Source organism: Cryptotermes secundus, unplaced genomic scaffold (genome assembly GCF_002891405.2).
Source record: "Cryptotermes secundus unplaced genomic scaffold, Csec_1.0 scaffold518, whole genome shotgun sequence".
Lineage (NCBI taxonomy): Eukaryota > Metazoa > Arthropoda > Insecta > Blattodea > Kalotermitidae > Cryptotermes > Cryptotermes secundus.
In genome coordinates this window covers 69535-89001 of record NW_019731580.1, presented here as the reverse complement: position 1 = coordinate 89001, position 19467 = coordinate 69535, and the positions used below count along the sequence as shown (strand labels likewise).

At 44.2% G+C, this 19467-nt stretch overlaps 2 protein-coding genes across 4 annotated transcripts in view; one reads left to right on the top strand and one right to left on the bottom strand.

Moving 5' to 3' along the window:
- The window catches only part of LOC111867194 (inactive pancreatic lipase-related protein 1), a 29499-nt gene that overhangs the window by 6765 nt on the left and 3267 nt on the right, over nt 1–19467 (bottom strand). For all 3 annotated transcript variants that reach the window (XM_023856808.2, XM_023856806.2, XM_023856807.2), the window contains exons 2-6: nt 18514–18613; nt 15679–15827; nt 11431–11688; nt 6963–7181; nt 422–581 (exon numbers count right to left, since the gene is read on the bottom strand). In XM_023856808.2, the coding sequence (XP_023712576.1) occupies nt 422–581; nt 6963–7181; nt 11431–11688; nt 15679–15827; nt 18514–18613 (886 nt within the window). The remainder of the gene's footprint in view (nt 1–421; nt 582–6962; nt 7182–11430; nt 11689–15678; nt 15828–18513; nt 18614–19467) is intronic.
- LOC111867186 (nucleolar protein 58) overlaps nt 15272–19467 on the top strand; it is a gene marked incomplete at its 3' end in the record, with an annotated part of 50016 nt that continues 45820 nt past the window's right edge. Inside the window, 1 exon segment of the mRNA XM_033752583.1 lies at nt 15272–15457.

Below are 19467 nucleotides of genomic sequence, written 5' to 3'. Positions count from 1 at the left end.
ACCTGGGGTTAAGTCCAAGCCATCTTAACTCCCCATTACTTCCTCTGTAAGTAAGACAACAATAGGATCGTGACAAGGAGGGGTCCATTAATAGGCTACGGTGTAAAACCCTAATTAATATCTGCTGTTGCTACAATAAGGGGGAACCCCCAAAATATCTTATGTTGCTAAGATATTGGGAAAACCTAGAATATATTTTTTCCGTTACTTTGATACGGGGAAACCCCCAAGCTATTATATTACTAGGATATGAGGGAAATCAGATTGTCTTCTGTCGTTGCTAGGATGCGGGAGGAAACCTTAACTACCTTCTAGGTCTACAAGGTTTAGGTATATATTTTTGTTTCTTACGATTGCGCATTACGCCCTGGAAACACCCGGCCTATGTCCAAGTATTGAAGAAAATTGTTATTAGTATCACCTGGCAGTTGCTGCTATCCCCATGTAAGTAATTCCATGCTCAGGAGAACACATCCCTAAGCGAAAATCCTGCCAGTCCTCGCATCGCACTGCGGGGAATCCAGCTTCGTTGTTTACGGATTCCGCATAATACTTCCAGGCTCTCTTGTGACTGCAGAACGCTGAAACATTACAACATTGACTCCTCACAATGTTAATAGTCTCCTGTGTACTGTCCGAACATTAAATATAATGCTTAAATCTTTTCTGCACTGACATGACATTGCATCTAAATATAGCTCGGCCCTGAGTTACAGAAGGGATATGGAAACTTGGGATGGGGGCAGCAAAGGCAGAGGTAATGGGCTTCAGCACGCCCCCATAATTATTCGAAAGTCAATACTGTGTGGAGAGCAGCGGTTTTGGGACTGTGAGCTTGTTCAGAATCTGAACGTACAGAGTGCAAATTCCTGTTCATATGTTCTATAAAGTGTATGATAAAATGTAACATCTGAGGTTTTCACGGCGGTGACTGTGAAGAAAGCCGTCTTCTGGGATGTGGCTCCGTAGATATGTGTTAACTGACGTTTCGGAAGAACGTATCGCCTCCATCTTCAGGGTAGAAGAAACAAGAAAATCCGTGAGCGAGGAACCAGCTTGACCATTAGTCTGTCAGCACCTGCTCACGCTGGTTCCTCGCTCACGGATTTTCTTGTTTCTTCTACGCTGAAGATGGAGGCGATACATTTTTCCGAAACGTCTGTTAACACTATCTACACGGCGCCACATCCCAGAAGACAGCTTTCTTCATGTATGATACAAGACATACAAATATCTAGCACGTCTGAATGTCCGTTAAGAAGGTTGTTCAGTAACCAGTGGTGGGTTTCTTGGTGTGGACGTTCTTTAAATTGCTCTCCTAGCTTAGGGAACTGAAGCAGGCTTATGAGACCTCATGGCCGTGTGTACATGTTGCGCCAGTCTGTGTACATCTGTATGAATACCTGCCTATGTGCCAGTGTGTCCCCCTTTTCAGCTTTGAAGTTCTTGACCTAACAGAGCCCATCTCAAAGTCGTATTTTTAATTTCATCATAAAGGAGGAACGCGGTAGACTAGTTGGTTGAGGCACTAATGCTACAAACCGGAAGGTCACGGGTTCGAATCCCGATGAGGTCATTGGATTTTCCAATTGACCTAATCCTTCTAGCCGCACTATGACCCTGGAGTCGATTTAGCCTCTAACAGAAATGAGTACCAGGAATATTCCTGGGGGGTAAATGGTGGCCGACACGTAAGGTTGTCAACCTCGCCGCCATCTGTGAGCTGATTGTCTAGAAAATGTTGGAACCTCGACGTCTCACATCCCTATGGACCTCCACGGTAGGGATAGCTTCACCTTTCAACTTTGTCCATTTCAACACTAGTCCTACATATACACACATTTAGAGTTTACCTCTATTTCAAAATTCTTTCTACCTTCTGGGAATTTCTCTGTTCTTAACGTTATTTACGGATTATAAAACTAAATTTTGTTTCATACATTTTTAAAGATCACGATAAACTGTGGATTTGTAACAAACGTTTTATTATGTTTCAATCTACTTCGCTCTGTCAAGATGTTATGATCTAGCGGGCAGATAGCAACGTCTCGTAGGAAAATGTTTCTCCGAAATGTTAATACCTGCTTGCCAGAATATAGCAACATGTCATAACCCAGAAAAACACAATAGAAATCTTTAACGTCCACGGTTGTCCTACAAATTTTCCGTATTTTTCTTAGCGTGTCTTTCCAAATCCCATTGAATTCGTCATTGACGTACATTTTGCTCTTTCATTAAACACTGTGAAATCTTTTGCAGTCGAAACAGTGTTGTCAAATGATATATTGTCACGTGTTAGTGACTAGGTTTTATTCCACGCTTATAACACGGAACTACAAATAACTATAGCAATCTCACTGATTTACACATTCAGTATGTCATTAAAATTGCAGCGCACATAAGGTCTTCCACTTGTTCACTAGTCGTTGCTAGGTATTGGCTGCTAATATTTGTAACTCGAGACTGCTAACCACCGAATCCGACCTCGGAGTGAAGGTCGGAACCTCGGACAGGACTGCGTAGAAAACACCTAGTCCTTTATTGTTGCGGCAGTATATGTTTCCGTGGAAATATGTTTACCACGTCGTTGCCTAATAATGGCCGCATTTATTTATTCGAATATTCCGGCTTTCAGCCATCATGTCACAATATTTTGAGCACAGCTAACTATCTCACACACTTGTTAAGATGTAAATTCATGAGAATCATCTCTTTAATAAATTCTATGCGTATTCACAGGTAGTAGCATCGGTGAAATATTCAGAGTGCAGTAATCGCTCCCTTAATGCAAACTTTCGTTAGAGTGTTTAATAACATAGTTGAGTGGGAACGCTATGTATTACATAATTTCCCAGCAACACCAAACTTTCTGTATTCTGCCACGACTCACCAATAAGTTAGTAAACTGAAACTTTACTTGACACTTCTCCCCTGCAGCCATCAGACTGAAAGCTTACATAGAGCGCATTGAGGGAAATGTTCCCCGCTATCGTACTCATGAACCACGGCGGATATATCCTCCATATTCTGCTTTAAGCATTTTCTATATTCGAGAACATTCTGCCATTATCATTTCAGCTTCTGTTGCAAATTTTATCGGTAGAAAGTACTGCCTGCTCTGCTTTCAAGCACAACATATCCAACAGCTGCACTGAACAGAGTCGTTTCAGTAATACAGCCCTACATTTAAGTTTCTATAAAAGCCACTAAAGTGCTTAATTAGTTAAGCATGGGGACAACTTTACCTTTCATAAAAGCAGCTGTAGGAAACAAGGAAAATCCTGTGAAAATTTAGGTTTACAAACTTTTCATGTGTTCATTTTTAATAAAAGTAAAAGTAAAAAAGTAAAGCTATGCCTGTAACAGGCCGTGGAGGCCCATAGGGTTGCGAGATGTTGAGGTTCCCACATTTTCTAGACAACTGGCTCATAGATGGCGGCAAGGTTGTCAGCCTTACGCGCCGGCCGTCCTTTGCCCCCAGGAATATTCCTGGTACTCTTTCCTGTTAGAGGCTTAGTCGACCCCAGGGCCATAGTGCGGCTGGAAGGATTAGGTCAATTGAAAAAAATCCAATGACCTCAACGGGTTTTGAACCCGCGACCTTCCGGATTGTAGCATAGTGCCTCAAGTTCATTTTTAATAACGAATTTAAAATTATTTTTCTTCGACAGTTTTCTGAGGCAAATTAATTACTTGTATAATTTTGTAACTAACTTACGCCAAGTTAAGAAGCCGGGGTAGCGTAGTCAGTATAGCGACTGGCTACGGGCTAGATGACCAAGAAGTCGGGAGTTCGAGTCCTGGTAGGGTCAAAAATTTTTACTTCTTTATATCTTACAGACAAACTCTGAGGTCCACCCAACCTCCTATACAATGGGTACCGGGGATAAAGTGGCCGGCGCGTGAAGCTGACCACTCACCTCCAACTAGTGCCGAGATAAAGAAATTGTGGATCTATACATTCACTGTCCCATACGTCAATGCACAGTGCATAATTAGTGAAGCACGGGAACTTTACCTTTTGGCTTTTTTATGCTTACACAAAGTTAAACGGTTTATTGTTACCAGAGCATAATGATGTGATCTCAGTGTGGACTGGAATGGGGGGGGGTGTCTGCATTTTTGTAGGATAATTTTTTTTTAATTTGCATAGTGAGGGGTGGAGTCCAGTTGGGTCCACTCGGCACGGCGGCCACTGATTAGCCTATTGTACCTGCCCCGGGTGATTATGATGATGGATAATTTGGTGGAATGAAGATTGGTAGGGGAAACCGAAGTACTCGGGGAATACCTACCCCAGCGTCACTTTGTCCACCAAAAATCCCACTTGACCACACCCGGGTTTGAATCCGGGGCGCCGCGGTGGGAAACCAGCGACTAACCGCTTGAGCTATGGTGCGGCTTTTTTTTTATAGGATAGCTGAGAATATGGGAAGCAGTCGGGGGCGGCTGACAAAGCGTAGTCCCCCCCCCACAGCATGCATGCTGAGAATTCTTTCTTGTCGGGAAATCCAAGTGCACATGTGTGTATGTGTTTGTGCGGATAGCAGCAATGCAAACACGCTCAGCGAACATGCGTTGCTTTATGGCTCTGTCTTTCAGTTGCTGCAGGTACAAATACATATCTTCGTTTCCGTTGCTTACAGATCTTGTGCTGACATCTTTTGGCAGAAATCAGTATTTAATATTCGCTAAATTAAAGAGACATCTGTTGACAGTGAGATAACGTAATTATTCTGATGACGTTTCTTAAATATACACGCCGCATTGAAAAATCTGTTGGTCCGAAGCGTTAACTTTATACAGATGCATATTTTGTTGCGCAGGATTTATAAATAATGAGACATTTTAGAGAAAACATGTAATTTATATCTTGGATATGGATGTGATGGAGGACAGGGGTTAGATTGCCATCAGGGGCAAAAGATATTTTTTCCTGTACAACAGCGCCAAAAACGGCTCCGGGACTCTCCCGTCCTCCTATTCAATAGGTACAGAGGGCCCTTTCCTCGGGAGTAAAGACACTGGGGACGTGAAGCTGACCACTCACCTCCATCTACTGTCGAGGTTAAGATTGATGGAGCTACATCTCCACTCCCCCAATTCTTCATAATGGCGCTCTAAGCACAGGGACAACTTTACATTTCACCTATTCGTAACGTGATCTGAAGACAGGATTATATTGAACCCATACAGGTAAAAGTAACGCCATCTTCGTAACAGGCCGTGGAGGCCCACAGGGTCGAAGCTTCCACATTCTCTAGACAATCTACTCACAGATGGCGGTGAGGTTGTCAGTCTTACGCGCCGGTCTCCCTTTACCCCCCAGGAAGATTCCTGGTACTCATTTCTGTTAGAGGCTGAGTCGACCCCAGGGCCATAATGCGGCTGCAAACTTTAGGTCAATTTAAAACTCCAATGACTTCATCGGGAATTGAACCCGCGACCTTCCTGCTTGTAGCATAATGCCTCAACCAACTACGCTACAGCTTGCACTTTTATATTAAACCTATAAGGTAAAGTTGTCCCTGTACTTAACTAATTAAGCACTACGCCATGAAAGCGGATGTATGAGTTGATGTATAGGTCCAAATTTCCTTGGCCTCGGCACTAGCTGGAAGTGACTGGTCAGCTTCACGCTCCAGCCACTTTGCCCCCAGGGAAAGAGCCCTTCGTACCCATTGGATAAGAAGTCGGGTGGACCCCGGAGCCGGCCTGATCGACGTGGAGAAGAGAAAATTCTTGATTCTACCGGAACCCGGCTGTCCAGCTCGTAACCAGTCGCTATCCCGATGCGAAATAAATTTAAATTCGCCCGGTAATATTTTATGTGACCCCGAAATATCAGATTTCATCTAAATATGTTTGCGGACATCTACCGGGGGCGTCATTTCCCAGAAGGCAGTATTCATCTTCGGCTGAATCCGTTTAGTACTTCCGGAGATGGACGCGGAGTTCCTCGTATACTTGTACTTCGTAAAACGGATATATAAGCAGTGCCTCGAAACGTCCTAGTGCGACAGTTTTTTTGTCAGTTGCCACTGAACGTTTCTCAATATACATGAAACATGAACACACACACGACGCTACAAAAGAAATCGATACCTCGACATGATATTCTCAGAGGGAAACCCCCAAGGTTCTTGTTCAATATCTAGGGAGCTGATTACACTAGGGAGTAGGTAAACTGTTCTGTTTTGAAATGCTTTGAAAAGAACTCTGCTGTTATCGCAGGTTCGGGTCCAGATTCCGAATGAAATGTCCCTAAATTCGGGGATAAATTCTCGGAGTAGCATTGTCCTGCCTGTAAAGAATCTACCCACCAGATGCAGTGGTTGATCAAATATTGCTGCTGCTTTGTATTTAATAATCACGAGCCGGAGACTCGGTATCATTGCTTAGGCCTTCGCGGCTTCCTTTCCTCCCTCCAGGCAAAATCCGGAGGAGCACCTCATATTAGGCCACGACCGCATCCTTCCACATTAGCTAGACAGACAGACAGAGAGGTAGGTGGGTAGATAGTGTATAGATAGATAAGATTAGATTAGATCTGATCAGATAGTTGGATGGATGGACAGACAGATAGCTAGACAGACATAGCTAGACAGACAGATAGCTAGACAGACAGATAGCTATACAGATAGATAGAGAGATAGATAGATAGATAGATAAACAGATAGATATGGATAATTCGAATGATGCGTGGATGACTGGATCGATAAACAACTAGGAACGGACATTCAGATACTCAGAGAGCAAGGTGATGTCATAAAGTCCCTCTTATTATCTTCAAACTAAAGATAATTATCTTTTTTTTCGTCTATTATAATAGACGAAAAAAAGAATCGTAACATTTTGACAGCGAAAAGCTTCATTCCTTCATTCGGAATTAAAGATTATTATCAGTTGCTATGGACTAATTACTTGGGCTTGGCGATATTGCGGTGAATGCCTTAACTCACTTAAGTCTTCAAACGACGAGCGGGCGAAGATAGACGAGAGATCACAACCCGGCTGCAACGGTTTTCCTCCATTTGGAAAGAAATCGGCGTGTCCAACACGCGAAGGGAAGCCCAGAACACCTCCGTCCGTGTGGATCACATCAACAAATATAGCGTCTCCTTTACTCAGACGAAGCCCAGTATGGACGTATTTGAACAGAGGATAGGCTGGGTCCAGTCCTGTGCGCAGAAAGTTTTGCGATTACTGACCGTCACAACACACACAAACAAAACTTAACAAATAATGAAAGGCTGTAATGCCGGTGGTACGAACTGCGTAACTTGAGTAATAAAGGTAAATTTGTCCCTCTGCTTAACTAATTAAGCACTACGCCACGAAGGCGTATGTGGAGTGGATGTATAGGTCCACATTTTCTTGACCTCGTCACTAGTTGGAGGTGAGTGGTCAGCTTCACGCCCCTGACGCTGTACCCCCAAGGAAAGAGCCTCCAGTACCCTTTGGATAGGAGGCTGGGTGGGCCCCAAAGCCGACCTGGACGATATGGAGGAGAGAATATTCTGACACTACCGGGACTCAAACTCCGACCCCTTGGCCGTCCAGCCCGTAGGCAGTCGCTATACCAAGTGCGCTACCCCGGATCACATGATTTGAGTAATTGGATGACTTAACTGACTATAAAGATCTGAATGACTTGATGATTGAAATAATCAATTGACTCGCTCTCATATTGAATAATAATTCGTGATTACTGGATATCTGTCTTCCATTCCTTCACCTGAGGACCGGAAAAGGAACAGTTTCCGAAACACTGCGTTGTTTAGATCACCAGGCGATGAACAAAGTCCATAAGGCCCAGTGATCCCGCGTGTTATACACCATCTTCAGGAACCCTTTAGATCCTACCTGAATGGTGTGTGATTGGCTGGCGGATTGCTGCCTCGTGTTCTCGCTTGTAGAAACGGAAGGTTCGCTGCTAATGCCAACCCCCGCTATTGAACATCTTCATGAGCTTATTGAAGCCAGTTTGCATCTAGATCAATGTTTATTAATTGATGTTCCATGTTCCACGAAGGGCTTCTCGCTTCCCCCACCATGTGGAGAACGAACCCTTGTCTGTCCGTATCTGCTTACTCAATAAGCAACCACGCTTCCTATCTGGAGGTCGTCTGCTTCGTACATAACCTGACAGCGCAATGTCGTTGTTGCAAGGGGCCCAATTAACATGGATATAAGGTTTTAGTTGGTGAACTTAGAAGGAAAAGGCCTTTTGGGTAGATAATATTAAAACATATTGTAAATAAGATTACTATCTTCTAGAATATTAGCCGGGATAGCGTAGTCGGTATAGCGACTGGCTACGGGCTGCTGCTGCTTCTTCACTAGTCGTAACTACGATTAGTTATTACACTTTCAAGATTACTGTAACTATAGCATATGTAACGTCACACACTAAGCCCTCTAATTCTTCTTCTGGCCACACTGCTCTTCCCTTTGAACTTCGGAACTCAAGTGAAGTCAATTCCCATTCCCGCATTATCTCATATCCTCTCGGCACGGACCACGAACAGAAAACACAGTTCCACTGCAGCGTAGTGCAGACCACACAGAAAACAAGTCACGTGATAACTATCTCGCCAGTCCATTGGGGCGCTAAATGTTGCCTAGCAACGAACTATAAACATGCGTAATATTGTTGCGTGACCTTCAACGAGAAGTTTTTTATCGCGCCGTTTCCTGACAATACACGTTACATTGTGCTACAACAGCGCTTGAACGGTCATAAACTTGACCGCCGACAAGTTTAAGCCTCTTAATATTTTCTATGTCTGACTTCACTTTGTCCTATACAGCGGGCATGTTCATTCTCCTTTCTGTGCCCTCTTATAATTCCTCGGCATGGACCCCACGGAAAATACCGTCATCTGTTATCAAGAATGCTTGTTTATTAGTTCGTTACCTAGCAATGGTTATCCTATTTTTGAGAGCGTAACTCCGGGACTACTTTTACCGAGCCGTTGCCTAACAATGGTCATATGCATCACAATATTATCTATAAACAATTATCGCGTTAAATAAATAGGCTCTTTGGATGCTGATTGGATTTTGTCAGCTCAGAACGTGATCAATGTGGCGGACTCATATAACATTCTGGGACCCATTAAAGAAGTAAGATGTCTTGATCAGCTGAGTTCATTCCAGGGAGTCGGCTAATATGAAATGTGTCGTATTTATCCAACATCGGACTTGAGCGTGCTTCTCTGGTTATCAGACAGAGAGGTCAATTCGTTACAACGTATGCCACTCCACTAGCAAAATTTCAATTTAGTTTAACATTACGGCTGTTCGGAATTACGGAACTGAGTCTGATATTGGATCAGAACGTGATCTCCGCGCATGCGTAGCTGAACCGGAGGGAGAACCTGAGGGAGTTAATTAAAACATTTGTACACCCAACCGCCAACGCGTTGTGGGCGCAAGAGCTAAAATGAGGCTTTTACGGACGGTTCTGAACGCCTGACAGGTCGGTCGGTTGAGTGAACATGTTGACAGACTGACAGATGAAGTTTAGCTGCGAGATTCAAAGCGACAGAGGAAATTAATAATAATAATAATAATAATAATAATAATAATAATAGTTGCATATTCCGCGTATCTTTTGTTCTCATTGAAAAACATCAGTAATTAATTTCCCGGTCTTAGTTTTTCCTCGGCCGCGCCATAGCTCAAGCGATTAGTCACTGGCTTCTCACCGTGGCGGCCCGGGTTCGATCCCGGTTCTGGTCAAGTGGGATTTGTGATGGAAAAAGTGGCACTGGGGCGGGTTTTCTCCGAGTACTTCGGTTTCTCCTGCCAATCTTCATTCCACCAAATTCTCCATCATCACCCGGGGCAGGTACAATAGGCCAATCAGTGGCCGCCGTGCCGAGTGGACCCAGTTGGACTCCACCCCCCACTAAGCGAATAAAAAATAAAATAGTTTTTCCTCCCCGTACAAATTACTCGCATTTCGGCTCGCTTTATCGGCCTTCTAATTTGCTTGCATTGTATTCGCAGTTCTAGTCAGGATTGTCATTAGCAAACTTCGGTCATTCCCTTATGTAAGGATGTTCTAATGAGAACTCTGTCTGAATCATTGAAAGGTTCAAAGTGCTATAGGTTGGAATCTATCCTCGTGTAGTCTTGTGGGGTTTCCAAAGTTTCAGAGGAAGAACTACCTTCCATCTTCAGTGTCGAAAAGTAAATCAAGGAAAAAGTAGCAAACGGAATGAATTTCTACCGAAGTACATTACGTCACATTCCATACGATTTTTTTATTATTTCCTTTTATTGCTAGTGGGGTGGGACTAAGTTCCTTGTACTGCGGCCACTTCTGGCTTATTGTACCAGCTCCAGATGATAGGTGAGGGTGATTGTGGAGCAATTGGTGGAATGAAGATTGGCAGGGGAAACCGAAGTACTCGGAGAAACCCTGCCCCAGCGCCACTTTGTCCACCACAAATCTCACTTGACCAGACCTGGGATCGAACTCGGGCCGCCGCTGTGTTCCAGATGATAGTACTAACATAATTAGGAGATACCGACTAAGCTAGGTCTGGACGATCGAAGAATCGGGGTTCGATTTCCAGCAGGAGCAAAGAACTTGTCAAGTAGTTACTATAGGATTCTGACGATGGTGTATAACACACTGATATATTGGGTTTTTGGACTTTATCCATCGTCCTGGTTTTTAAGATAACTAATAAAAACACGACGTTTCGGAAACTGGATCTGTTTCCATCCTCAGGTGAAGGAAAACACCTATTCTGTTGGGTCCGTTAGAAAGAGCTAGCCTCAATCACTGGACTGTGGGTTGTATCCCCGAGGGTAAAGCGGCATGGGCGTGAAGCTGACCACTCACCTCCATCTAGTGCCGAGGTCAAGAAAACTTAGGTCTGTACCTTCACTCCTCCATACGCATTCATGACTTCGTAATTGTGAATAATGACTTGGAAAACGCTAACCGTCATTCTGCAGACCGTTATATTAATAAAATAATTCCGTGGAATCAAGTCCCTCTTGAGAAGATAACAATAGCTCAGCCATTCAAGAAAATACCAACATTTTATGGAACCAGGAGGTTCCTTTTTATGTTCCTGAGCCAGATGAATCTAATCCATAACCGCAGCCTCTTTATCTAAGTTACGTTTTAATAGTGTGGCATGTAGTCCCGTTGCTAAGAGGTGACTGTGAAGACATCAGCCGTTGCTAGGTAATGGCCCCACGCAACAATAGAGGAGATGTCACGATACGTTACGCATACAGCCGTTGCTATGTAGCGCCCGCTGGATACGCGTGCGCGGTGACGTCACACAACAGAAGAGCTGATGCAGGCAATATATTCCTTTAATTTACGTTTAGGTCTTTATATTGGTTTCTTTACTTAAGGTTTCCACAGAAAAATTAGTTACAGGAAACGCTAGGACTCACCCGTTATCCTGGGAAGTTTTGGATCCTTGTCATCCCTAAGATTCTGCCCGGTGTATCCTGCTACCTCCGCTCCGAGGCTGAAGCCTATAATGTGCACATTGCTGAGGGGGATCCCCCTACTGTCCAGGTAGTCTAGAAACTTCGCCAAGTAAAGCCCCACTACTTGACAGTTCCGAACAGCCGCGATGTACCACGGCATAGCTGAGAGCTCATGCCAGTCCACCAAGATCACGTTGTAGAAGCCTCGCTGTAGGTACGCTGTAAACAGGGAAATCAATCGATAGGTTACTTAACCGTTCTGTTACTGATTCCGAGTGACTTAAGTAACTGTATCTGTCAAATCGCTCCGTAGCTCAAGCGGTTAGTCGCCCGGGTTCGATCCCGGGTCTGGTCAAGTGGGATTTGTGGTGTACAATGTGGCGCTGGGGCAGGTTTTCTCTGAGGACTTCGGTTTCCCCTGCTAATCTTCATTCCACCAATTGCTCCACAATCACCCTCACCTATCTTCTGGGGCTGGTACAATAGGCCAGAAGTGGTCGCAGTACAAGGGACTTAGTCCCACCCCACTAGCAATAAAAAAACTGTATCTGCCGCGCCAACATCAACTAGAATAATCCATGTAACAGGCCGTGAAGGCCCATACGGTTGTGAGACGTCGAGGCTCCCACATTATCTAGACAATCGGCTCACAGATGGCGGTAAGGGAGACCTAGGAGTAAAAGTAAAGGTACAGCCATCCCTATAACAGGCCGTAAAGGCCCACAGGGTTGTGAGACGTCCAGGCTCCCACATTTTCTAGACAATTCGCTCACAGATGGCGGTGAGGTCGTCAGGCTTACGCCTCCGGCCGGTTGTCCTTTACCCCCCAGGAAGATTCCTGGTAATCATTTCTGTTAGAGGCTGAGACGACCCCAGGGACATAGTGCGGCTAGAAGGATTAGGTCAATTGCAAAATTCAATTAACTCATCGGGAACCAAACCCGCGACCTTCCGGCTTGTAGCATAGGCCTCGACAAACTACGCTACCGCTTGCCCCCTATATGTAGAGGTATAGCTCCACTATTCACGACTTGGTAACTAGTTAGAGATGAGCAGTCAGCTTTGCGTCCGGTGATACAACCCCGGTACTCATTGGATAGGAGGCTGCGTGGGTTCCGGAGCCGGGCCGGACGCTATGAAAAAGAGAAAAATTTCTTTCCCCTGCCGGTAATCGAACCCCGGTCAACCAATCCGTAGCATAGTCCAGTCCGCTATACCGACTGAGCTATCCCGGCTCCAGAATTATATATACATAATCATTATAATAGAATGCTGGTATTTAAAATTTTAAAAAATTATTCAGTGCGATAAGATAAAACAAAATACCGAGCAGGCGGGCTCAAGCGATAAAGTTTCTGACTTCTACTCGAGAAGTACTGAGTGCGAATCTCGGCTGGGATACAGACTAAACTGACCGAGATTTTTCGTGGTTTTCCTCAGCCCTGCCAGTCATTTTCCAGGAAGGTGGAAGGCCAGGACCGCCTCCTTCCAAGTCCCTTCCACTTAATCATCCTATAATTCGAAGCTACATAGCCTGAAATGTTAATAGCGTCGTTAAATAGATCATGAAGTAAATGGAACTACAAAATAAATCGCGATTTACAAATAACGACGAATGATGAAGCTTCTCCCTTACCGGCGAGACATGGGGTGAGCCCTCTCCACTGTTGCAGCCCTGTCCAGCGAGCTTAATGAGAGATTCAGTTCTTGGCTTCTATGTGGTTCTAGAGCGGCCAAACTGCACTCATTTCGCTTCTGAGACGGATTCTTACATGTCAGTTCATGCACAGTAAACCCCCGTTATAACTGCTTTACGTAATAATTTTTTGTCTTTCTGTGTTTATTAGGTAAGCCATAAGGAAGCAGACCACTGGGGAGACCAAGGAGTAGGTGGGTGGACAATATTAAAATGGATCTTAGAGAAATAGGATGGGATGGTATGGTTTAAATTGATCTGGCTCAAGATAGGGACCAGTGGAGGGCTCTTGTGAACACGGCAATGAATCTTCGGGTTCCATAAAATGCTGGGAAATTCTTGAATAGCTGCAGATTTGGCGGCTCCTCAAGAAGGGTTCAGGTCCATAAGTAAGTAAATATGTTTATGAGGTGCGGACACGCGGTATCGTAGATAATTCAGGCACTATGTTACAAGCCAGAAGGTCGCGGGTTCGATTCCCAATGTCATTGGATTTCTCAATTGACCTAATCCTTCCAGCTGCAGTATAACCCTAGGGTCGACTCAGCCTCTAACAGAAAAGAGTACCAGGAATATTCCTGGGGGTAAAGGGCGGCCGACACGTAAAGCTAACAACCTCACCACCATATGTGAGCCGATTATCTATTAAATGCGAGAGCCTCGAAGTCTCACAACCCTATGGACCGCCACGATCTGTTACACGGATAGCTTTACGTTTTTTTGTTATTTTGGATTATTGTTTGGATATTTTAGTTCGTAAATCAATATACATACACGCTGCAGTGCAGCGGTTGGCATGCATTACTTTTGGTCAGACCTGTACCCGTTTATTCAGTGATGAACCAGTGCTGAGTCAGTAATAACCTGCTATCCGAAGCAGCATTGTTCTTTTATCAGAGGCTGGCCACTAGTGTCAGCATACAGTGCAGATCAATACGCGTATGCAATTTAGCACGAAAACCGTTCGTTTGTTTCTCTTCCTGGAACCGGATTATAGCTTATATGTGATCATTAAATGTAGGAGTTAACAGCTTGAAGCATACGCACTGTTTCATCATGACCATAACAGAATCCTACTTGTACATGAGCTCGCAATATATCCACCGACTGTACTGGCAGTACGTAAGAGGATGAACATATGACCAAAAATCCCTCAGTGAAGTGTCTGGATTTCTATCACGGTAGCCGAGAGGTCTAAGGCAATTACTGTCTTCGCTCGCTCGGAAGCCGGGATCGTGGTTCGGATCCCACACATAGCATGGATGTTATTTTGTGTGTGTGTGCTTTTTTCTGTGTTTGTGTACAGGTAGAGGCCTTGCGACGAGCTGATCACCCGTCCAAGGAGTCCTACCAAATGTGTAAGATCTAGAAAAACCGAAGTGAACGGAGAAGTTCATGGAGGTAGGCCTAGGCCCACTGGGGCTGTAGTGCCAAGGAAAAAAAAAGTGTCTGGATAAGGGACTGGCAGCCGACGTACGTAGAATGTTTCTCATCACCAATGCACCCAAGCAGATTCCCTCACGAAATCTCGCATTCAGTGTGTACAAGCCCACAAAATACCCACCAATTTTGGCGTCAGTATGTAACAGATGAACTTATAAAGTGTACCTATAGATCTTTTGAATAAATAATTGTAGTAAACAATTTAAATTTTCCATCAGATCCTGTAATGAGAATGATGCGATAGGTGGAACTCAAACAGTGCTTTAGCTCGGATTATCGAGGTGCGCTGTAGTTAGCGTAAACAGTTAATAGATGGCGGTCGCAGCACCTTTCACTATATTGCTGAAACATCAAATAGCTCCTGACTCGGAGCTTAACGGAGTGCAAATAAATATGTTACAACGCTGTGCGGCAGATAGCTGGGTCCAATCTGATAATTTTTTTTTTTTGGAATACACCAATGACTGGAAACGCATCCTTTTGGCACTAAGGACCACAAAAGTTTCCCAGAGGATGCATAAGTTTTAGGGGATGTTATCGTTGTTTTACATTACAAAAGTTGCCGACTTCATTGCATATTCTGCACCGCCTGACCATGTTATGCTGAACTGTCTGTAAAATTCCCTGCATTTCCCGGATGGTTCCAGCTGCTACTGCAGTTCTTGTCACAAGATCATGTTGTGTCTCGTACATCAGGCTCTGCATGTACGGGGCCAGGTTACTGGGCCTCCACGTCCAAAGTTTCATCCAAATACTCACCGACAACATTAGTGCAGTGTGCCGGGGCGCCATCATGCTAGAACCACATTTCACGTCGGACTTCCAAAGGCACCACTTCCAGCAGCTCGGGTAAGGTCTCTTGGAGAAATGTTAGGTAAATGTTACCAGTAAGCCACAAAGGTAAGAGGTAAGGGCGTTCTCCTTCACATTTGAAAGGCCTTCCGGACATGGGTGTATTAATAGTATATGATCATATCGAACCCATCTATCTTCCACAGGGCATTGTTTACGTCCTGCATAAGTGAGGCACATCGTGCAGGGCGTGAAAGCCTCAATATTACGTAACTCACCATCCCTTATCACGGATCCGCTGAGGCCGCCTCCTCTCTCCGTGAATCCATGCACATATACCACTGTGGGGTGTGTACCACTAATGTGAGAGGCCTCTAGAGACAAGTCGTCATCAAGGTACAGCTTCTGTGAAATTAGGGGGTTAAACCTGCAAAATAAATCAGTTCTCTGTGTTATTTGCTAGAGTTTAAATGCTGTAACATCGATCTCTGTAACATTTCCGGCGGAAGTTCGCAATGCAAGGTGACATTGGTCGTATTTCGTTACCGTAATTTTGAATATATTTCAGGTACAGATGATTTTAACGACATAACTAACTCCATGGAACAGAGCTCTTTTTTCGAAAAGCGGCCAGTCCCGTAACTACCCAAGAATATCCCAATATTTTATAGAAGCTGAAAATTCATTGCCGTGTTAATAACAACCCTCCACTGGTCCCTATCCTGAGCCAGAGCAATCCAGTCCTTATCACCCCAGCCTATTTTTTCAAGGTAAATCCTAATATTATCCTCCCACATACGTCTAGGTCTACTTATTGGCCTCTTTCCTACCGGTTCTCACACCAAAATTCTCTATGCTTTCCTCTTCGCCCCCATGTATGCTACACTGCCTATCCAACTCATCCCTGCCCACCTCATCCTCCTTGACTTGATCATTCTAATTATACTTGGAGAAGAGTACAAGTTATGAAGCTCCTCATTATGCAGTTTTCTCCAACCTCCTGTCACTTCATCTCTCTTCGGTCCAAATATTCTCCTCAACACCCTGTTCTCAAACACCCTCAGTGTGTGATCCTCCCTTAATGTCAGAGATCAAGTTTCACGGCCACACAAAATTACAGACTAAATTATAGTTCTGTATATTCTAATTTTTATGATTTTAGACAGCAGACGAGAAGACAGAAGGTTCTGGACTTAACGGTAGCAAGCGTTAACCGAATTCAGTCTCCTTAATTTCCTCCTTAATAAAATTCTGATTATAAAAAGATAAAACAGTCCCGTCGAGTGTGACTGATGAAGATCCAGTCACACTGGACGGGACTGTTTTATCTTTTTATAATACTGTTAATGTGACGGACCAAAATGAAACAAATCAAAATTCTGATTCGTTGTTGTGGATCCCAGAAGAAGACGGAAATGTATAGCACAATTTACCTGGAAAGCCTCGTGCGAAGAAAAGTCTGGCTGTGTCAGGGAAACATGACATGATAATATTAAAATTGACCTCAGGGTGTGAGATTGTGGACATGAATTCATTTGCCTCAGGATACGATTCAGTGATGAGACACTGTACAGAGAGTATTGAATGATGATCGCAGTCTTCTGGGACGGAACGCCGTATAGTCTGATCTTTTTCGGCATTTCGGAGTAACATACTGCTTCCACCTACAGGGCCGAAATTTCACCTTTGTTTCTGAAGATCAATGCAGCACGGTCCTCCGAGACGTCGGTAAACATATACCAGATTATCCCAGGTCACATCCTCATAGTCGCCATCTTGATAAACTCACTGTAGTAAGCGCCCATACAAATAAACAAACTCCCTGGCCTGCATTCCGCAAGCGAGCTATACCGACCGAGCGACCGCCGCTTGTCAGCGAAGTTAGCGCGAACTTCAGCGGATAGAGGGTGTCGCGTGGTCAGCGCAACGGACCCCCACGGCGGTTAATCTCGGTTTTCTAGACCGGAGCCGCTATTTCCTTGAAGTAGGTCTTCAATAATCCTCACGAGGCTGAATGGAACCCGTTCCAGACCCACTACTTCTCATAAAATCTGGTAGCGCCGGGAATCGCACCAGAGACCTCTCGAACTGTAGTCAGGAACTCTGACCACTAGACCACAGAGGCGGTAACTTCGTCGACAAGCGGCGGTCGCTCGAACGGTATAGTTCGCTTGCGGACTTCAGGCCACGGAGTTTGTTTTTTCAGCGAGTCAGCGCCCATGAAGAATTTAAACTGTGTCTGTTCATATTAGCCTTCAGCGAGACAGATTCTTCTGTTAGTGAAGAGAACCTGGGGTAACTTACAGAACTGAGGAGGAAACAAAATGTACTCTGCTACTTTTCTTTTCACAGTTTATAAGAGTAGCCATTTTCTCTGGGGTCACGCGGTAGCGTAGCTAGTTGAAGCACTATGGTACAAGCCCGAAACCCGCGGATTCGTTTCCCGATGAGGTTACTGGATTTTTCAGTTGACTAATCCTTCCATCCGCACTATGGCCCTGGGGTCGACTCAGCCTCTAACAGAAATGAGTACCAGGAATATTCCTGGGGGGTAAAGGGCGGTTGGTGCGTAAGACTGACGTCACCGCCATCTGTGGGTCGATTGTCTAGAATATATGGAAGCCTCGACATCTCACAACCCAATGGGCATCTACGACCTGTTAAAGGCATAGCTTTAACATTTTTACCTAGCCATTATCTCTATGCACTAAACTTTGTCGCTTACCCTTTTGATATCACAGCTTTTCATCAATGAAAATCTTCATAAAACACCGTACAGAAAATCATCCCAAGGGCCAAGTTCTTTTTCACCATTCACCGAAATAGAAAAAGCCCTAGAGGCAGAGAGATTTTGTTTGCATGTCGATTAGTTGTAACGTTGCCAACCTTTGCAATTCATGTAGATCGGGTAGTCTGCGTCATACTGAGCAAATCAATGAGAACTCTGCCTGTACGAAAGTTCTGGAAGTACGAAACTGAAAGAGAATTTATTTTTTTTTTCAAATCGAAATCGAGACTTTCTTATCTCGATTCGATCTCGAAAATTTGAGACCCCCCGCATATGTAAAAAAGTATATTTATTTATTTATTTATTTATTTATGTATTTATTTACCTTGTGTACAGCAGGAATGATACATCCTCTCTCTCATCAATCGGACATCCTAAGTACGAGTTGTCTTTCGGCCGCAGTCTGAATTTCAGCGTTTCGTCTCCTGAAATAGAACGAGTTTGACAAGATTCCTTCCCATTATATGTCCAAAGTTCTGCAGTGCTGCCATCTTTGTTCTGTCACATCACACGTAACATCAAAGATATTATATGCACTGCCATTTCCTGTCTCCCTCCCTCACGACTAGGAAGTTCAGGCAGTATACCCGAAGAAGGCGTTCAAACATCCGTCCAGTAGGTAAACGGGCTTGAATCTGGACCCAGTTACCGAATGCCGAGATGAAACGCCCTGTCTTCTGGAATATGACGGCATGCAATCCGTTGGAGATAAGCTGTAGTTTCAGAGGAACATTTCGCTCCCATTTTCAGGATCGAATAATAATTGAAGCAAGAAACCAGCATGAAATAGTTGCCTACTTGAAAGTACCTTGAACTGCATGCTACCCTTCTCATGCCGATTTCTCGCTCTGCCACGTGTCTAAACCTGAAAATAGAGGCGACATATTCTTCCTTTACCTCGACTAATTTACAATGGAATACACGGTGTTATGTCGGAGAAGGAGAGCTCCATAATTACTGCTGTTGTCTGTTGGAAAATCAATTGCTGTTTCACAGGAATTTGTCGCTTCCACCTTCAGGGTTAAAGAATATGCCAAGCAGGAAACCAGCATGTTAGAGGTAGCAAGCTGCCTCAAGATACACGGCATATATTCCTCCGAAACGTCGGTTGGTTTCAAACGGACTGTTGTAACCCAGAATCATTGCTGGGGGAATCCCAAATTTTCATGAACGAGGTATTCCCTTCATAGCAGTGAAAGGGTCAATATTATGTCCTGCATATATTTGTATATTTATTTTACATCATTTATTCTTTTGTTTGAAAACTGCATGTAAACTG